Below are 25,739 nucleotides of genomic sequence, written 5' to 3'. Positions count from 1 at the left end.
TTCTGATCTATGATATGTATAAAAAGTATGTATTAGCTAGATTAAGAATTTCTGTTCATATCATAAATTGTTTGCGTATTATAATGGCGCCCTTGAGTCACAGCATACCCACTTAAACACTGTTTTTCTTGGTGCAAAGCCTGCACCTCATTTACAGCTTTAAAAGTATTCTCCTCTTACACTATATCCACAGCTCATCACTTCATAAATCAGACACACAAACCACACCATAAATCCCATGACATGATCGCTGTGAGGCATTATGCTGTAAACTAGGGTGAAATTTTCCATAAACTTGTATTAACTCTGCCATCATGCAGGTTCTCTGCATGGCATCCACTGTAAGCTGTATTGACTGAGTAAAACACTCCCGGCTCCCCCTTGGAGTGTCATTCTATGGCCATAAGCTGCGTGTTTGTGTAAATCTTGTGAGCGTGACATACACTTGCTCTGGCAGCACTTTCTTCCAAAAGGTTTTTTGTGTATTTTATTGTATGTGTGTTATTTAGGCTGTATTTCCTCCATGTGATACAGGATATTAAAGACAATTATATTTCAAATTAACGCTGCCAGCAGTGATGAATGGGCCCTCGCACCCCTGTGCAAATTGGGAGCCCCCTGGACTCACTGACACCCAGTCATGTTGGAACATTTTCCCAGAGGTGGCGTGCACGCAACATTTTGTGTGTCCATTAGGTGACAGAAGAGACCCTCCACCAGTTGTACATCATATCATAGTTTACGATGTGGAGAACACAACTTCATGTAAATCAGTTGATGTTCGCATGATGAGGTCCACTCCCTGTGTCCAGTAGATGGTGCGGTGAGTCTGACTCACTATGGACACATGGACGTGTTTAGCGCAGGAGGCTGAATGTGTGTGCAAAATTTGGGTCAGTTTGGACAGTATATTTTGGTGTATGAGGCTGATTTCCTGTTGCCAGTAGGTGACACTCCATATTTATGCTTAGGCTTGTTCAGGGTGCGAGTCTGATCATGTGTGTTGAATTTGGGGCAGATTGGACAATGTCTGCTGGCGTTATGGGAACCTCCTGTGTTATGGCGAACCTTGGCGAAGACCTTTAAGCTTTTGTCACAGCCACACCCAGCAGGAATGAGTAACTAAAAAGATTTTGTCTAGTTTTCATTTTAAGGTCTGTAGATGATACTGAGTGAATGTGAAGTCATTTGAATTAAAGCCAAAATTGTGCACAAAAATTCAAAATGGTAGACTTCCTGTTGGAGTTAATGTATGAGTCCATGAGACTTTTTTGTGTGTCTGACTATGATACATATGTGTACATATATGTGACTATGATACATATGTACTTTATGTGTACATATGTGTGCTACTGCCAATGCCAATCTAGAGCAAGGCGCTCGACTTCCTTAATTTTCAAGATGGCGCTGTTGAGCCATTTTCGGGAATGCATTCCTGCAACCCATAAAATATAAAGTTTTTTGCGTGGCCTAACAAGCTGTTAAAGGAATCTGTCATCGACAGTCTTGAGATGTTTACATACCTGATACATCCAGGAAGGTGCGAGCTCTTCCAGTCCCAGCACTGCTAATGGCAATACATTCATAGTAGCCTTCATCCTTTAAAGTAATGTGCGCTATTTCCCAGGATGCTCCATCAGACTCGCTGGAATCAGAAGCATCAGCGGTTATAGGGGGGAATAAGTGTTCAGAAATGCCCTTCACGTTGATTTTTTGGAAAATAATGTTGCATTCATTCAATATGTTACTAACTAATCTCTGGATATGGTGAATTAGAGTAGTGGCACAGAATGAAAGATGGAAACAGCATGAAAGTTAAAACTCCTCCAAGGGACTTAGAGCGAGGATAGAGCTTTGATGCATTATGTTTGTCTCCCTGCCTGCTGGAGGGATATAGTATCCCTCAAAATGCTAAAACAGATTTGCATGAAATGTGAAACAACAAATCATTGCTGAAATGGGTAAACGACATGATTTTCAGCGTCAACTGAATTATGTCGATTACATGATACTGCTAGTCTCTTGGCTGAAAGAAAACATGATGAACCCATTATCATCAGCCTGGTCCAACAACAGTAGCTCTATGGTGCTCATTAACGATCTGTTTTACTGACCCCCCCCCCCGCCGCAAAAAAAAAAAAAAAAAAAAAAAAGGCAAGGTCTTATAAGGGCAACCAAGAAAGTCACTGACTGAAGTTCTGATTGGCCACATGCTCATAAAAGCCTCTTCTAAAATGCTTACAAGATGGCTGCGATTATAGCCGATGTATCCACAGTCACAGTTAAAGCATTAAATGTGGTGTTCTCCGGAGTATCAATAGGATTTTGGTGGAAATTACATTGTGCAGAGTTAGTTTGAAATTTCTTTACACCATGCCTTTCAGCTGTAGGCTTGGGAGGTGAGATGTCAGCTCCCCCACAGCCCTGCTCACCTAAAGAGTTGGTCCACTCCAAGTCTCCTTCCATCCCTGGTGAAGCGAAGAGTATAAGGGATCAGGCTCTCTACCCTGCAGCTAACGGCCCCTCTCTGGAGGTAGTAACCAGGAGTTGTGGCTGGCATCAGCACCTTAGGGGCATCTAAAAAAAAAAAAAAAGAGATATAGCGAGTTATAATCGCTCAGGTATAATAAGTTGCATCATCATCTAAACACAGGTCAAACCATCACTGACCAGGTATAATACTGGAGAAAGAAACGCTAGAGACTCTTTGGAACAGGAAACCATCCTGGTCGTATCCTGTCACCCGCAGGAAGAAGGCCTCATCGGGGGGAATAAACTCGGTGATGTTCCACAGGCCGTACGGCTGGCGTTCAGGATAGTAACGAATTGGCAACGTTTTGATTACTTCTCCGGTGATTGACAGAAGCTCAAGCCGGTCTGCCCGACCAGGAGGGGATAGTCCGGTGGTGTTAAGCAGGATGTGTGTGGGAATACCTAGAAAGTTGAAATGAAATACGTTATGCTGTATTCTGTGCTGCTTAAAAGCTACAGGATATCAGTGAAGATGGCAGGTGACAGAGAAACCACGCAACAGCTGTGGTGTCCCTTTCTTTTACAATTTGGAAAGGTTTGACCTCACCGACCTTGAATTGGCCTGCTAGAGGTCTTTTTGAAATCCAGGGTTGGCTTTCTGGAAAACCCAGCTCGGAAATCAATGGTGCTGAGACCTGACATACGGACAGAGTGTCTTCCTCCACTAGAGATCTGGGAATAAAAAAATGGGAGATTCACTTCAAAGTATATATATGCACAAAAACCTCAGTGTTGGGTTTCTTATTTAAAACACTGTTTCGGACAAATCCAAAATTCTGGCTTGATGGTTTTTGGTTGTTGTATGAACCAACAGTCCTTTAAGCAACAAGCCCAACACTGAGGTTGTTGAGCAACAGGCTTTTGTGTGGCAACATTCCCACATGTATGGACAAGCCACTTTTTGTAAGGCTGACTGTCAAGTACCAAACACCTGAGCTTATAAACAGCCACAATTCAGAGATGGCCCATTCTGTCTGGTATTTGTACTTTAATTAAACAAAAAAAAAAAGATAATCAGAGAGTGGCTAATGGCTCGTGTGGTCTTCCTCATGCAGTGTTCTTTTGAAGTTTTGGAGAAATAGAGACAGAGTAATTACAGTGAAGTATAGGCTGGCGAGAGGTGGAAACTCCTACACTGGTATAAACACCCTGGAGGTGTCACTAACTCTGACACACAACGCAAAATGACTGATGCAAACATTAACTATTATTTGCAATTACATTAAATGACAGAGAATATTTACTGTGTTTATTTCAGCATGACTAAGTGTTGACTGAAAACTCCCGACCAAGACAGTGAAATGGATTCAGGCAGACGAACAACAATAGATACGTTGGCTGTGAAATTGTTAAAACAATGAGGTAACCGCAGGACAAAGGAGACCCTGTGAAGCCTAAAATGCTAATGCGTGCCATCGTTAAACACAATATATGCTGTAGCCATCAAACCAACCCCAATGGCTGCCATAGAATTAGCCCTAGTCTTTAGTTAGTTGTAAATGAGAAATTAGGGGAGATGTCCTTTAAAGGTCACGCTTTTACCAAAGATCAGGCAGTGACCCACCCTGGTCTCAATTAAACCTTAACTCTATCACTTCTTTATTACTTATCCGGATATTTATGAAATTGTTTTAATCACAAGCAAAAGAGTAAATGGGCCATAAGAGGGGCTGTTTGTGCTCATTCTCAGCCATCCAAATCCTGGCTATTCAGTCAAAGTTGAATCAAGGGTGAGTGGGCCGGCGATACGCGAGGTGAATAGGAGCTCCTTAAAGTCCCTCTGGGTTCCTTAAAATCAGTGCCCTGCTTCTTTTCCCCATTATTTAAACAACACCATTTATTTCACTGAAAATAAAACTCAAAAGAAAAGTCAATTAATGGCAGCGTAATGTCGTAGGTCGTCCTTTAAGCTACTTTAAGTGATGCAGCAAAACTGAAAAAGCAAGGGGTTGAGTCCCCCCCCCACCACCACCACAATTTCCAATTACTGATTGCTGATTAAAAAGAGTAATTTTCTTTTCACACGCAACTGACGGCCTGGGTCAGAGGCAAGGGTGTCATGGGCCATTCGCCTCACTGCAAACCGACATGGAAGAACAACAAACTCCCTGAGTGTTTATCCACATTTGTTTGGATGCCGTGGTAAACACAGTTACAAATGACAGGGAGAAAATTCTTGGTTTAAAGCCAGGTAAAGTGTTGTGGCGCACTGAGGTTAGAAAAGGCATTGTCCAAGAGGAGAAATGGATGGGAACCAATGAGAAAGAACAGCAAATCCTGTTTTGCTTCCCCGGGGGAGAGACTTCGAGGAGGAAATGTGTTGGGAGGAAGATGCATGAGGATAGAAGAGTACCGTTAGTGACAGAAAGTTATTAAAGAAAACTGAGAGGGAGAATGAAAAAAAGGAAGGGAGATGTGATGTCTCCCTTTATGTCTGTTTAATATTCCTCTGCACTTCAATGAAAACAGTTCACAATATTCTCTTAAACTTTAGTTACTGCCTGGCTTATGGCAAGTAACAAGAAGGGAGGCAACCCACACATTTAGCCATCAAAAGTATGGACATTTAATACAAAATAAACGGCTGCTGAGGTAATGCAAAAAACTCCGCACATTTGACCGCACACACTGTCAATTCCAGATGTTGGAAAATAACAATAAATATGAGAAGAGAATCTGTCATTTATGCAATGCATGGTCGAGTGACCATGCATGTGATGGATGTTTTATTATGCAGGAAACCAAACACGCCATTGGCTGTGGTGGCAGACGCAGGCCAGCACAGAACTCAGTCAAAACTCGCTAAAATGGTGGCTTGGCGGCTCTTCGAAAAAAAAACTGCGTGATGCAGAACATTTCATCTTAGAGCACCGTGTTATTCCAAAGACAAAAGGTTTTTTATGTCAGTGTTATGTGGCAGAGCCTAGCATGAGATAACGTGGGTTAAGAACAAACACAGCTGAAAAGACCCCGTTTCACCTGACAGAGTAAATAGCTCTCAGTCTATAAATAAATCAGTATATTAATAATTAGCTCTGTAATTGTTTATATGCATTCTAGCCAGCGATGGAATAAACTTTGAAAACATTTGATTGTCCCAAAATGGAACATAACATCATTGAAAGGGGATTAATAAATACAATAAAAAGGCCAAGCAATTTAGAAATGATGAAAATGAAACGCCACATGCAGGAGAAGAAATGATGTTACTGCAAACGTGCCACATTGAACATATTTATCCAAAAACTGTATCCTCAACAGCTCACAACTTCACTTTCCTTGAAGATGATATGCAGAGGTAAGAATTTTTCTTCCAATTTGCTGTTCTATAAGTCAGTAGGGTGCTCATAACGCAGCTCTGCAAAAGTGAGGGGAAAAGCCGCAGCAGGGTCTACAGAGAATACAGGGGCCGCAGAGGCCCCATCAACAAATCACTCAGGTAAAAATGCTTGTTGTTTTCCAACATCTGGAAATGACAGTGTGTGCGGTCAAATGTGTGGACTTTTTTGCCTTACCTCAGCAGCAGGGTGCCAAAGGTTTTAACTCTGCAAGGGGAATGGAACTACAAACAAAAGTAGGACATTGTGGTGATAGTAGATGCCTCGATCACACTCTTTATTTTTGTCTTTTCAGTGATGTTGAATTGATTACATATCACTCTATCTGAACGTAATGATATATTACTGCAGTAGTTCAACTTTAAGGGCACAGATCCCTCCTGGGGTGTGAGTTGTGACCTCGTTCCGTGGTTACATTACTAAACTATTTGCAATAAGTCAGTTCAGACAGCTCTGCGTTCTTGGAATCATTAAAAAGGAGCCTGTACCTTTTTATATATTTCCAGGTAAAGAATGAATTATTTACCTTGATGGTCCACATCCCAGGCTGAGGATCCTTGATGTTGACAACCCTGGCTGAGTTAGCAATGTGCAGGAGTTCAGTTAACCCGTCACTCTTTCCCACAATTTTACCTGGGGAAGAAACGCAGGGAGAAAATTTATTCACCCTTCTCTCTAACTCTGATGCAATTCACATAAAATATTGGCACAAGTTGTCAAATAAGCTTTCAGTGAAAGATGCAAAATATGACTTTCACATTACCCAACACATGGTGTTAGATTTGTAGACCTGAGAATCAGAACACTTTATCCTCCTCTTTATTATGTTCCCTTTATCTCCGCCTCAAGCTGTGTACCATACTGTAGCTGAAACATTTAGCTTAAGCTCAGAGAATTTCTTGACATTTACACCTTCTCTCTTGTACAATTCGATTCCCAAACTCAGAAGAGTCAGTTAATGAGACTGACACCAAAGCCTGAACTTTTGGACACTGAAGCTCTGCTGCAAGTTTCACAATTCGCTGCATTGTCATCTGTGCAAACTAAATGGCATAGTGTAATGTGATGCAGCGATTTCGGATTGCTTTGACCTTACATTTCTCGGGGTAAAAGAAAAAAGACATTCAAAACATTTTCATACTCGCCAAACTCATCCAGATTTACTTTTCTGTTGCTGTATTATAGCACTTTAACCTACCCGCTGGGTTTTTTATCTCAATGACAGGTGCTGGACCACTGAGGGCCACAGTGACTTCCTTGAGGCTGGGGTCAAAGGGCATGTGCCAAGTGTTGCTGACCCCACTGAAGTGATCGGTCGACAGCAGGTGGATCTTGGATGACTGCACAGCCTCTTCCACCCATTTAAGGACCTATGGCATGGGATAGTATAAGTAAGAAATGCAGGAATCAGAGATCATATATAATGTACAGTGTGCATTACATACACATTTACATTTCCAGTTGTATACAAGGTCACCCTTTAAAATGTGGAAAGCTTTCACCAAGAGGTTTCAAAAATTCCCTGGCATGCCCCTTTGATTCCTTCATGGGAAAAACCCCAATACTACTTTTTGCACAATTACTGTTCTACCCAGAATATATAAAGGAGCAGCCATTCGTAGCATGGAAATAATATGCTAATTACCATACTTGTCCCACAAGCAAAAGGTGTTTTCATACACCAAAATATAATTATCGAGGTGAATCCCATTCTGTAGTATGTACACTACAAAACAAACATTAAAACATTATTGGTGAAATATTTTTTTTACCATCAAGCTTGTTCTGATAGGGCTGTATACTGTTTCTCTGAATGTAATACTGCAGGTGCTATTTCATGAAACTGAGGAGCAAATGTCAGAAAGTAAAAGTGAAACAAATTGGTTGAAATCTGGATTCTTTCCTTTCATAACAAATATAATCTAACAGCAATAAAACTGCTATTCAAACTTGAAGCTTTGACCCAGTCTCAGATTGTTGATTTACATTTCTTGGATAGGTTAAAAAGGGCTACGGTATGATCTGGGGTCTGGCCTTTAATGTAGGCACAGCAGAAGAAACATGAGCAGCTATAAAGCCTGTGCTGTCCAATTTGTAATAAGCAAATCTGGCTCTGAAGAAATTCTTAAAATACTGTGACCAAATCATGTCTTCTCAATTCAGAGCAGCGTTCTTCTAAGATAGGTACCTCTTACATGAAAAGAAGCAGGGAGCACTAGTCCACATTTCTGTTAAATGATGCTCTTACCTCATTGACCTGTTTCTTGTCAAGATGGAAAACCTGCCCGGAACTCGTGGAGGCAATCTCCTCGTAAGCCTTGTAGCCAATGTGAGTCCTATCATCACAGTCCCCTGTGAGCACAAACACCACCTGCACATGTGCATGCACACACATAAGAGAGTGATCTCTGTGCCTTTTAACATGTAAATAACGGTTAGGTAAAAACAATTTTTAAACCTGTGACTGTTTCTGCTGAATGAGCTGAAGGACTTCATGAGTCAGTCTGTAATCTTTAGACCGGGCATCAGTGAAGACGTAAATATAGGACCCCGGCAATGATATTTCCAATGCAATCTTAATGGCGCCAATGCTCATCTCCGGACAGTCCCCGCCACCCTGGGAAAGAGAGGGACATCCTCAGCAGATGGTGCAGTACACATTTAACAATGCAGTGCTCACAAGCACATCAGAAAACATTGCATTACGTTCATTGAATCATTCATCCATCTTCTACCACTTATCCGTTTGCGGGTCGAGGGGGCTGCTGGAGCCGATCCCAGCGCGCACTGGGCCAGGGCGGGGTGCACCCTGGACAAGTCGCCAGCCCATCACAGGGCCAACATATGCACCGCATTACCGCTAGATTCAATATAATGCAGCTCAAAATCAAATAAGGCAGCCTGTCTCCAACCAGCAACCTTTGAAACTGTTTGATTTCCTTCAAATTTTACTTTCCCGATAACATCACGCGAAATAAATGCAACACTGTGTTACAGCAGAGCAAACCTAGACACTCCTCAGTCTACCTTTCCAGCCGACATGAACACAACACAGAAGGAACACGGGCCATTCTTGACATCTGATGAATTTAAGGACAGCAAATGGGTGAAAACACAAGCGTCTGTCTGCCATACTGACAACAGCAATAAATGTATGTGTAAAAGGAACAGTGTGCGAGAGTGTTCTTACAGCTCTCTCTCAGTTTTCTACAGCATTCCAATAGGCACATATCTGTCTGAGGGGTTCACAAACTATCTTTGATGCATAACCCCCTAGAGTAACATCTGGAATGGAGTGACCAATTATCTTAGGCCAAGGGGCAGAAGGTGAAGAGACAGGATTTCCCCTGGACCCCAACATCTCCCCTCTGGCTAAAAATCCACTCCACCATTCCTCTTTTGCCCCATGATGCTAAGCCTGATAAGCTCCCCCTTGTGCATTTTTCTTCTTGTGGCTTATGATGATCTGACATCTGCTCACCTTAAACCCAAATCTAACGAAAAATTGCAATGTCAAGACAAATGTCAATTCCAAAGAACATTTTCCATGTCCTGTGGAGGTTTGGAGGTTGTACAGGTGAAGAGGGGCGTGGAGGAAAAACAGACTCTGGAATGAAGCAGCAAGTGAGAGGAAACTGGATCTCTTCCATGTTATCCATCACACACACACACACACACACACACACACACACACACAACCCAGATTATTGGCACAATATGCCAAGGATTCAGAGATTCTTGCCAAAGGCTGTCTTCAAAAGACAGATTTCTGAATGTGGCTTGTCTTTGTGTCTGTGTTTTACTTAGAGATCAAGAATACTGGATTTGCAGTTTTGCTGCTGTGCCTCGATGGTTCATGAGAAGGTTCCGGCACAACCTTCTTTATTTTGAGTGATTACACAAAGATTTCAGCTTGGCAGCACTCTGTTGAACTGTCTAGCCCCTGCATTTCTTTGTTTATATATTTGTTTGTAATGGTGCAGGAGATAAATAAACATGAGATGAGCATGTTTTTGTTTTTTTTTTTTAAATTCTAAACATCAACATGTGACCATGAGGCTTCAAATGGCAGCAATGTTATAATAGAGAATAAAAATCTATGCAAAACGGGAGCACAAATTGCTTCTCGTAAAACAAAGAAATATCTATTCTTGCGTATGTCTTCTCGTTTATTGGTTGCTGTTGTTGTTTCTTTTCAATCCAATTTAAAATCTTCTTAACATCTTCTTATCTTGCCGTCTAGCACGACTGTAGCTGGCTGGTTCTATCAAAGCCATACGACCCTTCGTGTTCAGGCTTCTGCTGCCTTTTCTTTGGTTTGATGCACGTGACTTCACCCACCTGAACGTACAGCTCCCTCAGCTCGTACTGGAACTTCTTGGGGTCTGTTGTGATTGTTACAGGTCCGATCTCTGCAGAGAAACAACAGAAAGATGATGTTTGATTAATCTGGCCACAGGCTCATGTTGTGCATCTGATGAATAAAAATTTAAAGGCATTTTTTGTTTCCATGAATTCTTCCATTGAGTCAAATGTTAGTTTTGGCAAATGGTTACGGATGTCCAGATTACAATGTTGCAATATGAACTACTGAGGAGAATTTCAACAGTGAGAGGAAAGAATAAAGAGAGGAATGTCGGAGATGAAGGAAACATAAAAGGAATGACTGATTGGAATTACAGTCTTCGCATGGAGACAGATATAATGATGATGACGATTCCCTCTTCTGTCATTTACACAAGAAGCAGCTTTTTAAGGCTGCAGCAACTGACATACAGATATGTAATCTGTTTTTAGTTGGTTCGGATGAGACTGTGTAAATGATCCAGTCTCTAATCAAAAACGGTCCTGCTTCACTAGTTTGCTGACACGATTACCATTCCACCAGAATTACTCATTCTACCATTTGTGGTGTAACTGTTATCTTTGTAAACAAACAGAAGAAAGTTAAATATACAGTAAATATCAAGTTTGACTTCAATCAGCTTTCATGTGTCAAATGTGGACTATTTATATAGCTGGAGTTCATGCCCCTATCTTTACTGCATCATCTTAAAGCAAAAGCCTAAAATAATCTTTGCAAGGGGAAATAAAGGGAGAAGAGGACTATAGATCCCTCCTCCAGTATGTACTGGTACCATTTGCCATATATTTTTATACTTGGCTGTGATTAATATTTACTTTCATTATCAGTCTCCTGAATATTATTCTCTTTGAAAAATATGATCAAAATCCTGTTTTTAGTCCAGTTAATCCAGTTTGTGGATAACTAGATAAGGAAAGCAACAAATTCTCACATGACGAAACTGTTTTTCTGTCGACTGATAAATGAACTTTTATAGCTTGTTTAAAATGCTGTGGCAGCAGAATACTGAAAAGTTGGGTCGTCGTGCTGTTCTTGTGTAGAAGTCTGCTCAGGATTATGTCCCAGTGAAGCACAGCACCCCCACCACATAGTGGCAGCACGGCCTGAGCTCTGGACCTCTGCCAGTGCGAGTACTCATTGGTGTTTCTCGGCTTACTTTGTTCTATCCGTTAATGATCTGCTAAGCCCCTTTTTGAGTCGAACTGTGTGACTTCAGCCACTGCAGCTGTGCTGTGGAATGAGCTTGATGAGGGGCTGCAAAAAGTGCACACACAGTGGCCCGCAGCGCACACACACACATTTTGCTGTTCACCCAATGCAAGCAGATGAAAAACAAAGGTCCCCTTGTTTAGGAGAGTACAATTACAAAGGATTCCCAACTTTTGGAAAAGTATACAGTTTAAACTGATTCACAACAGTCTTCACATTTAATGTGAGTGTTAAAACACATTTATTGCGGAGGAGTTTTTGTTCCTCAGCCTTTCTTTCATTATACCAATTTGCAAGATCACCATACAGTTGTATTTGAAATGCGCTCTTCAAGTATTCGAAATTTCTCTAATAACATACAAAAGGATTGTCTTTTTCCAAATAACCCAGATTTTGGCATCTTTATGAATCCTCAAGGTGGAGGGTAGGAACATCGTGGCAATCAGAAACACTTTTCAAAACTAACATGGAAATTGGTCTGGCCAATCTGAACGGAACATGGATCTGGAGCCAAACTCTTCAGAGATGGAAAATCTAACATGTCTTTCCTTTCGGGAGAAGTTCCCATGGCTGTTGTAAGTATTCTTTATACTATTTTGGCTACATTACCCCTAACTACGGCCACGCTCTCACACCAGCACCTTGGAAAATCACAGCAAGCACTCACAACCTCAAATCTGCATGAGATGAAATAAATCTAACTTTTTCAACGTTGTGTAGCGATCTCTGACTTTGACAAATAACCACAGGGATACGACTACAGTTCATTATCTCTGTGAGTTTATCCACATGTGGAAGTCTGAAAGAGCCTGGGAGTTTCTATACCATCATACCCTTCTGCCTTGTCCAAAGGCACCTATTTGAAGCTGTTGAATATTTAAGGTAATCGAAAACAAAATTGATTTTGGACAGCAATCTCTAAATAGCAATAAAGTTCTGGGTTTGTTCCCCTTTCTGTGTGGAGTTTGCATGCTCTCCCTGTGCCAGTGTGAGTTCCCTCCAGGTACTCCGGCATCCTCATGCAGTCCAAAGGCATTGGGTTAGGGTAACTGGTGTCTTTAGATTGCCCATAGGCATGAAAGTTGGATTGAAAGGTTGTGAGTCTCTGTATTTCTCTATGTCAGTCCAGTGCTGGAGTGGCACCTGTCCAGGGTGTACCTCACTCTGACCAAATGTCACCTGGAATTGGTGCCAACATCCCCCATGGCCCTGACGGATAAGCAGTATAGATAACGGTATGGATGAGATGAGTAAACTCGAAGGAAAGTGAGCCGCTAAATAAGCGAAATTGCAATGCTGTCTTCTGGCTGTCACCTTGGAAATAACTTCTGAGTGATGACAAGGAACACCAAAGTAGCATGATAAAAGCCAAGTGAATGAACTAAGAGTGGGGGAATGCTGTGAAGTCTGATGAAAGAAACAACAAAAGAGAGAAAATGACCAAGACAAACAAGTCGAAAGGAGAACTCATTAGAACACATCTCATCTTGTTTTCTTAATCTGTTAGCAGTGTGAGCCGTTGACCTAAGTGGGTTGAGTGTAAACAGTGAAAATAAATGATTTCAGCCTCCACCTTGATAGCCTTACAGCATTCATCTGTAAAGCTGTCTGTAAAAGCTTGCATCTGCAAATGACATGCAAGCTTAGACAACCGCAGAAAGTCTAATGAGATGGAACAAACTGGGCAGCTGTCCACTGATAAATTCAGTTTTACCTCCACTGACATTCAGGCTTTAAATTATTTGCAGGGAGTCACTCATACATTTAGCATGTAGTGAGTTTCTATTTCCATAAAACATCAACAGCAAGGAATTCCAAGGCCAATACGTTGAGGGGTCACAGCCGTTACTGTCTTCCAACCGAATAAATTCTGAGTTTTGGCAGCCATACAGAGAATTTCACAAGCTGCTACATAGAGACAACCAACAGAACCATTGGCACTCTTGAACTGTTGTAAGTTAAGCTCATGATATGACCTGGCGTGTGAGAAAGTCTTCATGCCACAGTGTGCAGAGTCAGCAGCATACCGTCTATACCATTTTAATGTTTTCTTTCCCAAAGACAAAGACCTGCTTATTTCTCACACATGATTACTTGGCTTTCTAAGCTCCAGAGATCCAGTACCCTGCGTGTAAACCAACAGCAACCTAATGGCAAGACAGTCACAAAAGGGTTGTTTTGTTTGTTTGTTTGTTGGTTTGTTTTTTTTTTATCTATAGGGAATGGTTCATTAATTTCTTGATAACTTAGGAAATTCTTCCAACTGAATTCATGAGTAATTGCATCTTACTAGTGATGCAAGTTAACTCAGATAAAGGTGAGGTAAAGTTCTGTGGGTTCCTCCAGTCGAAAAAGTCCAATAGGTTAGACAACCTAAAGCTATTAACACTCCTAGGCAGAGAACCAGAGGCCATAAACAAATACACTTCTTTCTATCTGTCTGCTGATTTAGGCCAGCTGTCATCCTGACCATCAGCTATGGGGCAATAATTCACCTTATCAGCCCCACTGAGAAAATATATGTGAAACAGCACTTGGTGCAATTAGTCTAAGGCAGTGAGGTGAAAGTGCCCGAGACTACACTGTGTACAAAGCACAATGTGCATTTATACTCACACACACACAAGAAAATACGTCAGGTGTAAGGTCAACGGCACGATGTTCTGAAATGTCAGCAGTATGATGCTGTTATCGCTGATAACAATGGTGTAATGCTCAAGCTGCCAACACTCTTAATATTGTAATTTAATGCGACTACATACATAAACTATGTGCAGCGGTTAATGATATGTACTTCATTTAATTATCTCTCCTTTCTTTTTATTTCCACCAGCCCCCTAAGCTCAGACACAATCATTATAAAAGACTTTCCCATACAGGAAATTATTCACTTGTAAAATAATGATTCCTGGCTTTTTTTTTTTTATTTTATTTTATTATTTTTTTTTTTTATTAAGTTCATATGGGATGCCTATTTAAAATGGGACAGCATAGTTGAGAAGAAGTTTATGATCCTCTCTTCAGACGGGTTCACAATTTTATTTCTTCTTTTATTTAACTTGTTATATATTTTGCTCCACCTAACAATGCAAATTCAGCTCTTCTTTACTTCTTCCAGTCTGCACGAAGACTGAGGAGAATATAACACAGGGCAAAAGAAATTTGAGGAACAATGACTACTGCTAACATGGCAGGCAGGTATATTGACAATCATTTATTTTCACATTCAGAATAGAATTATATATGATGAATAATAAATATATAATATAATCTATAATATATAATAAAATATAATCTATTGCCTGGTTTTACATTATTATGTCATAAGCGATAAAAATGTAAAAAATTTAAAAATGTGAAACATTTTCACATTTTTACTATATAAGTGATTTTATTGTTGGAAGATAAGTTTGCACATTGTAATAATGTGGAGATAAAATGTATATAACGCAAAAAAACATAAAAAACTTTTATTATTATTATATCTTTTGCTATATTTGCGATTCATTTCCAAATCACCTGTTCTTTATTCTACTTCTTTCCAGATGATTGGAATGGCATGTTTTCAATGTGGTGTGGCTGAAGTCATCCTATTTTACTTATTCTTTTTATTCAATAGAATTTCTCTGTCCCTCAATACAGTTCCTCTCTTGCTCTTTCCTGTTTATCTTCCTGAACTTTCCATCATCTTTTACCCTGGCTGTTCACATTGCATTTCAATGACTGAGGTTTGGCCGGCAACATCAGAGCTGACGCCAAGTCTGATTTCAAACCACCAAAAACCGAATCTGTGATGGAAACCTTTCGCCACAACCAGCAGAAAGAGAAAAAGACCACCAGGCAGTTTAAACTCTACTAGCTGCTGCCCTGCCCCTCATATGTTGCTTTATTTGATGCAACTGGATATGTCTAAGGATGATGAGCCACAAAACCACCATTCTGTATGAATTGCACTCATGAGTTCAAATGATCACACACAGCCCTTCACACACAAGTACCCAGTAGACGCACTATTTGTTCTCACACAGACATGTAATTCCTCCCAAATAAATGACCTGATGGGGAGTGTTCCAGAGAAAGATGACCGCTCTAAACCCTTCAACAGCCAAATATCTGACTGGAAACTGGTGCCAGACACAGAACACAGACGAAGATGTAGCCCAAGTGGAAGTCTTGATTAAATGCGTGTGTTTGTGTGTGTGTGTGAATTTAAGACAGACATTTATGAGTCTATAGTGTGGCCCCTCTTGAAGAGGCCTGAGCAGGTGAAAATACCTTGATGTTTATATATATGTCTAGATATGTCTTTACATTTGTGCAAATTAGAAAAGGCCCTTTGTAGCTATGTGCTACGACTTCAATAAAAATAATGAAGAGGTGAAGCTGCATTTACATCTGGTGAGGAAAATGGTGTGGGCAGGGACAATCATCCCAGTGGATTCAACAAAGACGTATTTTCTTAATGACCCAAATAAACACCGTCATATGTTAGCATTCAAAGCCTTTAATCTAGTTCACTTCATGTTCTATATGACTGAGTATGATGTGTGGATTTGTGTATTTCTTCAAAAGAAACCATGAAAGAGAAAGCTACATGTAATGTCTTATGTGCGTTTGGTGACCGCCTCGACATTCTGTCTGAATAGGAACCACACGAGAAAAAGGAACCGGTGGAGGAAGAGGGTGAAAGTAAGTGGATCATTTATTGCTCAAAACAAGGAAGAGTCCTATCTGGATAGAAGCATTACCAACGTTGTTTATGCCCTCATGATGTGGAAGCTGCAAGTAAAAGAGATGAAATGTTTGCATTATTTGTCCTAAATACAAAAAGTAAATGTGTCTATAGTATGAATTCAGAGTATGTGTCTTGTATGTTTGCAAATTTGTGCTTTGTGACTGCAGAATTAAACTGCTGTGTGACTTGGGCAGTAATGAGGTGAATGCATACATTTATCTTTGAACTACTAGAGAAAAATCAGCAACAGTTAAAATCCAGTTTGTATTAAATATTCCAATACAGTCCAGACTTTTGCAACCAAAATCAAGGTGGTGACTTTTGCCAGATGTTTAAAACAAGAGCATAAGCAAGTTATATTGACCCAGATGTCTAAAAACTGCATAGACGCAAACCATATTGGGCCAAGGGTCAAAGAACTGGACTGAGGATGAACATCATGTCCATATGTTTGAGGAGAATTTTAATCTGTTCCGTGATTAATGGCTCTCAGAGCTGTGCTGTCATTACTCTACTCGACACCCCCTATCAATTTTAAATGATATTGGGGTTTATAGGACAAGCTTCTTTCTTCGCCTCATCAGCTTCACTTGGGGAAAATTTGAAACAAAAAAGCAGACAAAGCGTTTTCAAACAAAACATCTTACAAAACTGCTTACAAAACTGAGCCAATCCCTGACAGGTTGTGTTGGGTAACTTCCTCTTGTATCTGTAATGTTATAACAGCAAACTGGTCAGACAAATATGTATTTCAGTACATAAACAATGTGTGAATGATGAAAGGGAGAGCTAATGGGATGAAAGGAGGATGGAGGATGAAAAAGACAAAATTGTGGTTTAAAGAGACAATGGAATCTATTATCTGCTGCCATTGACTTTCATACACAAATTCTCCATTATGTCAATAAAGGCGGTCAGCATGGCGGCATAGTGGTTAGCAGTGTTGCACCACAATAAGAAGGTCATGGGTTTGGTTCCCAGGTCTGTGTGGAGCATGCATGCTCTCCCTGTGCTTGTGTGGATTTCCTCCCACCGTCCAAAGGCTGTTTCTTGTCTGTAGGTCTGAGTGCGAGTGTGAGTGGTTGTTGGTCTCTGTCTGTCTCTGTGTGTTGGCCCTGTGATGGACTGGTGACCTGTCCAGGGTGTACCCTGCCCTCACCCAGAGTGAGCTGGGATTGGCTTCATTACATCCTGCGGCCCAGAAATGGATAAGTGAGAGAAGATGAATGAATGAAAGAATGAACAATAAAGGCTAGAACTCAACTAGAGTCGTATGACTTACTCTTGTTTGAATGAAATGTGGCATTTAAATAGCAGAAATTGCATGAATTTACTCTATATATAACCACAAGACTGCGTAGCTCACAACCACACATTTTATGACTGATGGTGTAAGCTACTCAAAAGTGACTGGGTGGGGTTTTCCGCTGAGTGTCCCTCTTTTGTTTTAATGAGGAAATTCGAATAGTGCATGCTGAAGTGAACGGAGAAACCTCAGATGCAGCAGATCAGCTGTCGACCACACACAGATGCATGTTCAGCTGTCTAAGCTAATGATTTTCATGCAGTGTGCCGCAATGCACAAACGCACTCCAAGATCCACTCAGGTATGTTGTAAACATTAAAAATGAGATTTTAAAGACGCTTAACAGTACCAGTCCAAAGTCTTTTGGCTGGTCTGTATATACTTATGTATGGTAAAGAGAGGTTTCCACACATTTTAAAATGAGCTAAGCTTTGAGTCGGCTGACAGTCGATCCAGTTAAAAACTCTAAAGACGTCCATGTCACTTAAACTGCTTTGCTGTTTCAAATCTATTTCTCTTCTTTGACGCTGTCCTAATAGTTTTTCTTCTGGAACATGTACAGCATGTGTCCCATTAGCCATTGGCAATATGGGTTAAGCTGGCACATGCAACATTGGAAACATGCCGTTTTGAAGCCTCAGGTTTGCCATTTGGGTGTAGAGGAACCCGTGTTTGGACAAAAAAAGTGGAGCTGAGGTGGACTGTGGATCACACAGCTCAAATAAATACCTGCAACTGATGAATCCAGAAGAGCTAAAAAAAAAAGTCCTCCTTCAGCCTCCATGGGACAAATGACTAACTGTGACTCTAAACACATGTTTCAGCTAAAATGTACATGAGCAGCTTAGAAAAAAACTGCCAAAATGAGGTCATGCTATGCCAAACCATGGAAATGTTCGACTTTCACACCAGATCTACAGGGATATCAATCTGGTAAGAATTTGCTCCTAATTAATCCTCCAGACAGCATAAGTGTGATGTAATAAACCAAAATAGTAACATCTTGACATCAATGTATAGATTTATGATGTATAGAATAGAAATAAAAAAAAATAACCCTTTGGGGAACGCCTTTGTTGAAGAGGTCACGGTAAAGGAGTTGAGGTTGCTCCTTATTAATGTAGTAATAAGCATAAAAAATGCTGACTAGCAAATACTAACATACAGCACAGGCAGCTGGTATATCTGGCAATGAGCAGCTGGAAACAATCCACTTGGATTCTAGGTCAGTGAGTTTGAAAGAGTGGTTCTGAACCTAAACTCAGAGGCATAAAAATGGGTTATTCCTAAATTTATTATTTATGAAGCAACAAGCTGCAAGAGAAGCGTTTAAATGCTTCTCTCCGCCAACAAAAGGAGGCCAGTGGCAGCTGTTACCAAAATCACCTGATTTGCCTCTGGTACCCAGCTCTCCAAAGTAAATGGTCTTGGAGTGACTGGCTGCTTATGCTGTGGACACATGGTAAGAGTTAGGAATAGGTCAGGTAAACATGTCTGCCCCAGAACAGGAAAAACACACCTTAGACATGGAACATAACAAGCATGAGTGACACAGCACAAGCTGAATAAATGTACAGATAATAGCAGAAAAATTCCTGCGTGATTCAGCAATTTGCTTTAATCCAAATCATGCGTTTTTGTTGCCAAATGGGTGTGCACAGACAAGGAATTTGCTGTGGCATGAAGGTGCAAGAGAAAGAAGGAAAAAGGTAAATAGATAATGGGTGGAGCTTTACCACTGCATATTTAAATCGTATTCATAAAAAAATCTTTCCAAGTTACTGGGACTCCAGTCTACCTGGCCATCATCTTGCAGTTTACTGCAAAAATTTGCAACGCCCTCTAATTTGTTTCTTTTTGTATGATACATCAGATATGATTTATGTTATCTTTCTCCCTATAAATCTATTTTACCACCTATTCATCACGGCAGTCTGCCCCACATTCAGGCCTCTTTGCTGCAAAACAAGAGAAACACCAGCCGGTAAAGGTCAGGAGCGGCAGGACAGCGATGTCAAAGAGCCCTCAAGGTCAAAACCAGAGAAAATTAACCCTCAAGACCTCAGGAAAAGGCTCCCAATTCATCCGGGTTTGAAAGACAAGTCCAAAGCTTAGAAGGAAACCTTTGCAAACACGTCATTCATTCAAAATGGATCTACGTCAGCCATCGTGTTTTGTTTTTGTTTTTTCAACTCCAACATTAACGTTGTCCATGATTAGTCTTGGGATCTTGTTCCTGCAGTATCCCTGTATGTGCTGCCTACTTAGATGAAAGGTGGATAACCTCTAAGCACCGATTATACAAAGGTACACCTCAGGCAGTTCAGGAGGTTGTGCAGAGCCCAAAAATTAAAGGCTATTTTAATATTCCAGGGCAGGTCTATTACAACATGAAACACACAGGAACACAATGCAGTCATCGCATGGGCTCTGTTCTCTTCCTCTAATTCTCCACAACCTCCTCCTCTCTCTTTTGGCATTCCTGCCTAATAGCATCATTATTGACTCTGTCCAGCCAAATGCAGGATCCCTGTAATCTCACGCAGGCGGGGCATTTCAGACAAAAAAACTTTTTTAAACTGCTCTTGATGGAAAGAAACAAAGGGCAAAAAGGAATAGTAGAAAGGGATGGCAAAGACGAACAGAGGTCCTGAAGAGATGAGGGTCTTTAATCATGCAGAGGAGACGGAGGCTATCCTACCATCCCTCCACACCCAGGGGCCTATCTCCTCATAACAAAAGGCAACAAGCAGAGAAAGCCACAAGATATCAACAAAACAAAAGTAACATTCTGATGAGAAAGAACTGATTTACATCGGAAATGTTGAAATCTGAACAGTTCTTCGGTAACTCAGCACGCGAGGCATTTCATGGCTACTTAAGACCCTCAGCAGCAAACATCAAGGACAAGTGGAACCAAGAGATGCTGCTGTGAGTTTTAAGATCTGCCTCTCAGTTTTAAGAATGAACGTGGTGAGACTGTAATATGAGAAATGTGAGTTTTAATCATCATTAGAGGGGTAAAAAAGGAGTTTAAGGAGCTAAGTCTGTCGCTTGACCTTAGTCCTGATGAGCATAGTGTCGACAGGAGAGGGCTGGAGCAGCATCTGAGCAGATGACACAGTGAGACACGCACTTCACTGTCTGCAACAAAATGTTCTTAATAATACCTTTACATAATAAGTGCACTGCAAGTTTATGGTAACTAACGTTTTCTCTCTGTCTCGTATAAATTGGTGCCACTAAACATTTTTCAAATGAGAGACATTACATTTGATGTGGTTGTGAAGCGATCACAAATTAAAACAGTGATTCAGACTGTAACCTTTTCACAGCATTGTGCCAGAGGTCATGCATGCACTTCCTTATTCCTTGAAAAGACTGAATTGGATTTATGGAACTGCGGCGAGTGTTTTAGGTCCCCCGCTTACCCAAAGCACTGAGCTCTGACCCATCTCAACCCCAACCAATTAAACACTCACACAAGCATGTACACGACACACAGACAAACACGCCTTCTCACAGCAAGGTACTATTTACAAGGATGAGCATGTGTGTCTAAGGACGTCAGCACAGCCTCAAAGAAGAAAATGTAGACTCCCAGTGAGCAGTGGGAACACATTTTCAGATACATGCATACACACGCTCACTCGAGGTCCACTCCTAACATTACTTTCCTGAGAGTGTGCAGACCTTCTTCATTCATGTTTAATTGGAAATTAGTCCAATTTGACATTGGTCCTGTGACAAAGGCCATATTTTCTGGGTTGGGAATGGCATGAATGCAGTGAAATAAACTTTATTTGGCTATAAACACTCAAATAAATGTAACCCTGAGTTCAGACAGACTTTTCGTGCTACACATTGGATTCCCGACCAAAGACTAAATTCTTCGGTGACGCATTACTCATCTTTCTCTGGACTATATCTGCAGAACAGAGATGTTCACAGCTGCTACTTTAGTCCAGTCCAGAGTGCTAATATTCAACAGATTCTTGCATGAACTGAAACCCATTTTCAAAAGTTGCTAGGGTATGAAAAGATAACACAACAGAGGAGCTGAAATTCAACCCTTCCACAATTTCATTGATGTGTTCTCAGACTGCAGTGCTAAGTACACAACTTGTGAAGTACCTTCTTGCTTTCTTTCTTTCTCCCCCTGCAGGATGGAGGAAAGGGGGGAGGCTTCCTGACAGATCTTCCCACACACGCCTGACCCCAAAACCCAGGCATCCTACTGACACTCTCGCTTCACACACACACACAGACATGTGCACAACACAGACCGACAGATACGCAGATACACAAACACACACTCTAATGTTTGCTGTGTCAGATTGCAGTGTAAATAAGGAGGAGGTTCAGAGTCTCTGATTTAAAAGGAGCCAAACCAAACAGGAGGGACCGCATTATCATGCTGGGTCGGTTGAAAAGTGGGAAAAATGGATCAGTGTCAGAATGAAACAAAACCAAGACTTAAGTTCTTAAACAAGCAAAACTGCCTCTCTCCGTAGCGTTGGTATGTTTTCAGAGCAGGACAAAGTAAGCAAGAGAAAGACAGGGGCAGAACAACATTTGGGGAAATGTTCAGCTATTCCTGCTTGCAGTGTGCTGTGTTAATCATTCCATTATTCCCCGGGGGCATGGCGAACACACTCTTGACATCCTCATAACCATTTAAAGAAGCAAATGAACGTTAAATGGGGGTTAGGGACAAATACAAAGACACGCAGTAAAAAGGAATCACATCTGACATTCTGACTGACTGAAAATGTTTTAGTTTTTGTTTACTATCTGAGGAAAATCCTATACTTTTTTCTAGTTCAGGTTACATTTATGATGAATCAAACCCTGAAGTAAAATACGTGTTATAATCACGGTACTCCTTCATTTCTTTCACTCTGTCCAACACACGACACATCATAGCTCATTTAGCGTCTGCTTATAAGATACCGAGGTGTGCCTTCCCCACTGAGGCCCACAATAATAATTTCATCGTTAGTGGCATTTGTGTATCCTGAGCATATCTCTTGCTTTGATATAATTTATCATGAAACTTAAACGGCTGGGGGACAGAAACTATCGAGATTGAAAGATTGTTCTTCATGAAATTGTTCCTGATAAGAACCTAATTCATGTTCCTAATTCAGTAAGATGCTGAAATTTAGCAGAGGACAAACATCGAGAATAAGACTCTTCACCACACAGATTACCGCTGGTCATTCACGCCCTTCCCTCTCCCAGATTTCTCAGCTCACCTTGTTTCCAAAGTGTTGAACAATCACATCATTTTGTATGATGTATTCTGGAGTGGTGAGGAGGACGTGAATTGTATTTTGGCAGGATATGACAGAAATTCTACAAAAGTGTTAGTAAGAGATGAATGGAATAAGTGGCATTATTCAAATAGCTCAAGACCACTACTGAGTATAACAGGCGGACAGATTTTCCCTCAGTAGTGTCAGATTTATCTCATTCACTCTCCTTCTCTCCTTGTTGGCATTTATCAGCTCTTCAGTGAAGTTTCTGACCTGATGGACACTTTCCACCTTTCACCTCCAGGTCAGCGCTCAAACATCCATTATAAGGCATTATAATAGCAGTATAATAGACATTGATGGTGTTTCTGACCTCTGTTCTGTCTAGTCATTCAAATTTCTACTTTAACGATTCTGTGGTTGTGACAGCAGGCTTATATAGGTGATGTAACTAGACTGACACTACATTGGATTATTTCAGGACTGGAAGCCAACATGATGTGAATTTTATGACAGTGATTACTCGACATTGATTGACTTTGATGTGACTCCCAATCTGCACCTCTGACCCGGGCATCATTAGTCCGGAATGAGAGAGCACCCCTGGGTGATGATAATCATCAAGCTGCATTGCAAACCCACAGCTACACACGAACCCCGGCGGAATGCTAATGATAGTGACCGCCAGGTCGAACATCTGTGCTCATCTGCTGCTGTGAGGAACATTCAAAGGGCGGACTGTGAGCAAACTAACACATTTCTCACTTTTCTGTGCGCTTCTGATCCCGCTGAAATGATCAAAGCACGTGCGCACATCGTATATTAAAAGCGAAAACAAAGAAAAAATAAAATAAATAAATAAAAGAAGCGAGAGGAAGCAGTCAGTACGGAGGGAGACTCTGGCTGTGCGTTACCTGGATCGTGGAAGGGGACCAGTGCAAAGTTATACAGAGGTCTCTGCGGTCTGCTCAGGGATGTTTCCAAAATCTTGGACGCGCCCTCGATGACCTGGACCAAGTCGTCGTACATGGAGCCGGTCACATCGAAGACGAACGCCAGGGTGGATGCGCCCTCCGGGATGTCCTCCGTTGTGGCCCCGTTCCCGGCATCCTGCCCGGCGGACAACAACGCTGCGGACAGCGTGAAGGACAGCCACAACAGTCCGGAGCCCATTTCAGATCCGAGAGTCCTCTCAGACACACTTCTGGTTTTGTTTTGTGCGTGTCTGTGTGTGTGTGTCCTAAGAACCTCAACGCGAATCTCGAGCCGATGGCAGAGACATCAGTCTCTGAAAAGGGACTGAAAAGGAGGCTAAAACTGATTAAAAAAAAAAAAAAAAAACTGCACAAGTGGAATAATGGAGGCCTTTGTCAGCTTTGCTGCTGTTGTTTCCTCGGTAGTGCTGGAGTCGCAGCCTCTCACCTCTCTGATGTGGACTGGCTCCTCAGCTCTGTCACACAAAGACCACCTCTCAGCTGGGCAGAAAGGATCTGGGGCCAAATTACCTCACGCGCAGCAGCAGGGCTCTGATTGGATGGGATGTTTTTGGGCTACACGGAGCGACCGTGCGCGCAACGACAGTGTTACTGAGCCGCTCGTAATCAAACACACACACAGGAACGCAGGAGTTATTTACATTGGAGTGGCGCACCTGTTGCATTTGCCACAGATATGTGGAGAAACGTTCAGGACTTCGAGCCAATATATATTATATATTGTATATATATATATATATATATATAGTTGATGTGGCACTGCTGTGAACACTTATTCTTGGACACCGAGAGGAATACATGTTCTCAGATGGCTGGTTATAGGCAGGCTGCAAGACAAGCTGGTGTGAAGAGAAGAGAAAGCATCCATTTGGTGGTTTTGTGCTCTGTACTGCCACTCAGCGTTGGTCTTATTCCACATTTCACCGTTGAATTCACCACGGAAATACCAAAAATCAGCAGGCTTCTATTTCATTTTCACTGTCCGGGATAAACATCAGTTCCATTGTTGTTGAAAAACCTCAACATGTGAGATTATAAAAAACTTCAACATCACCAATAATCACAGAATAACTTTAGCAAAGGCTTTTAAATAAGGGTGAAACAAAGAGAAGAATGAGAGAGAAGTGTTCAACAGGTTCAGCTGGTACATAAAAAGAAGTAGATGCTGATTTCAGTCAGTCAGTTAGATGTGGCTCAGTAGTGGAGATGCATGCTTTGCAAGCAGAAGCCCCGGGTTCAAACCCCACCCAAAACGCAAACCAGTGCCAGTCCTTAGCCGGTCTCACACCTGGATAAATGGGGACGGTTGCGACAGGAAGATCCTTTGGCATAAAAACAGTGGACAAGTCAGTCAAGCTAGTCACGGAGCTGACTTGCTGTGGCGACCCCAAATAGGAGATAAAGAAAAATGTCATTCAATTAAATATAAAAACTCTATATATTATAATTAATAATAGAATCAGAGTTCACTTTTTGGAAACTGCAATTTAATTCGTTCTCCATACTCAAGCTCTGCCAGGGGATCAGGAATGAACATCCCTTTTCCACAAATTTAGTGTTGGATTGAAGCCTGGGCTCCGTCTCAGCTATTTTGGATTACTGATTGAAAAGTGACTGAACATCCAGAAATATGAGTCTTTATTCCAGAATCACTTGAGACCATTGCACTGCTGGGCAGCATGGTGGCACAGTGGTTAGGACCTGGGGCCTTTTTGTAGAGTTTACACTGTTTGCACTGTTGAATTATGTCAGTTACTTTAAAGTAGGAAAACATGTATGTTATCACTTTCTTGACAAACTACATACTGCAGACAAAATAGATAAACAGCTGTTACTTTTACTTGAGAAAAGAATCCAATTTCTTTTATCACCCCTGCTCTGCACATAGTTTGTTATACCTCACTCTTTGCAGTTAACATTTGTCATCACTAGGGGGTACTATTGTACCACTAAATATTTATACTGCTGTTTTTGTTCGGATTAAACAAGGCGTGTGAAAT

The 25,739-nt window shown here is 41.2% G+C and overlaps 1 protein-coding gene across 1 annotated transcript in view; it reads right to left on the bottom strand.

The window, feature by feature from the left end:
• Positions 1-23,981, bottom strand: part of hmcn1 (hemicentin 1) — a 73,670-nt gene extending 49,689 nt beyond the window's left edge. The window contains exons 1-10 of the mRNA XM_029499766.1: positions 23,659-23,981; positions 10,212-10,282; positions 8,329-8,487; positions 8,119-8,241; positions 7,069-7,240; positions 6,397-6,503; positions 3,084-3,204; positions 2,671-2,934; positions 2,433-2,577; positions 1,524-1,645 (exon numbers count right to left, since the gene is read on the bottom strand). Coding sequence (XP_029355626.1) covers positions 1,524-1,645; positions 2,433-2,577; positions 2,671-2,934; positions 3,084-3,204; positions 6,397-6,503; positions 7,069-7,240; positions 8,119-8,241; positions 8,329-8,487; positions 10,212-10,282; positions 23,659-23,917 — 1,543 coding nt within the window. The 5' untranslated portion in view covers positions 23,918-23,981. The remainder of the gene's footprint in view (positions 1-1,523; positions 1,646-2,432; positions 2,578-2,670; positions 2,935-3,083; positions 3,205-6,396; positions 6,504-7,068; positions 7,241-8,118; positions 8,242-8,328; positions 8,488-10,211; positions 10,283-23,658) is intronic.
• Between the last annotated feature and the right edge of the window lie 1,758 nt (positions 23,982-25,739).

Source organism: Echeneis naucrates, chromosome 4 (assembly GCF_900963305.1).
Source record: "Echeneis naucrates chromosome 4, fEcheNa1.1, whole genome shotgun sequence".
NCBI lineage: Eukaryota > Metazoa > Chordata > Actinopteri > Carangiformes > Echeneidae > Echeneis > Echeneis naucrates.
Note: the sequence above shows the minus strand (reverse complement) of the source record. Positions and strands in the feature narration are given on the sequence as shown.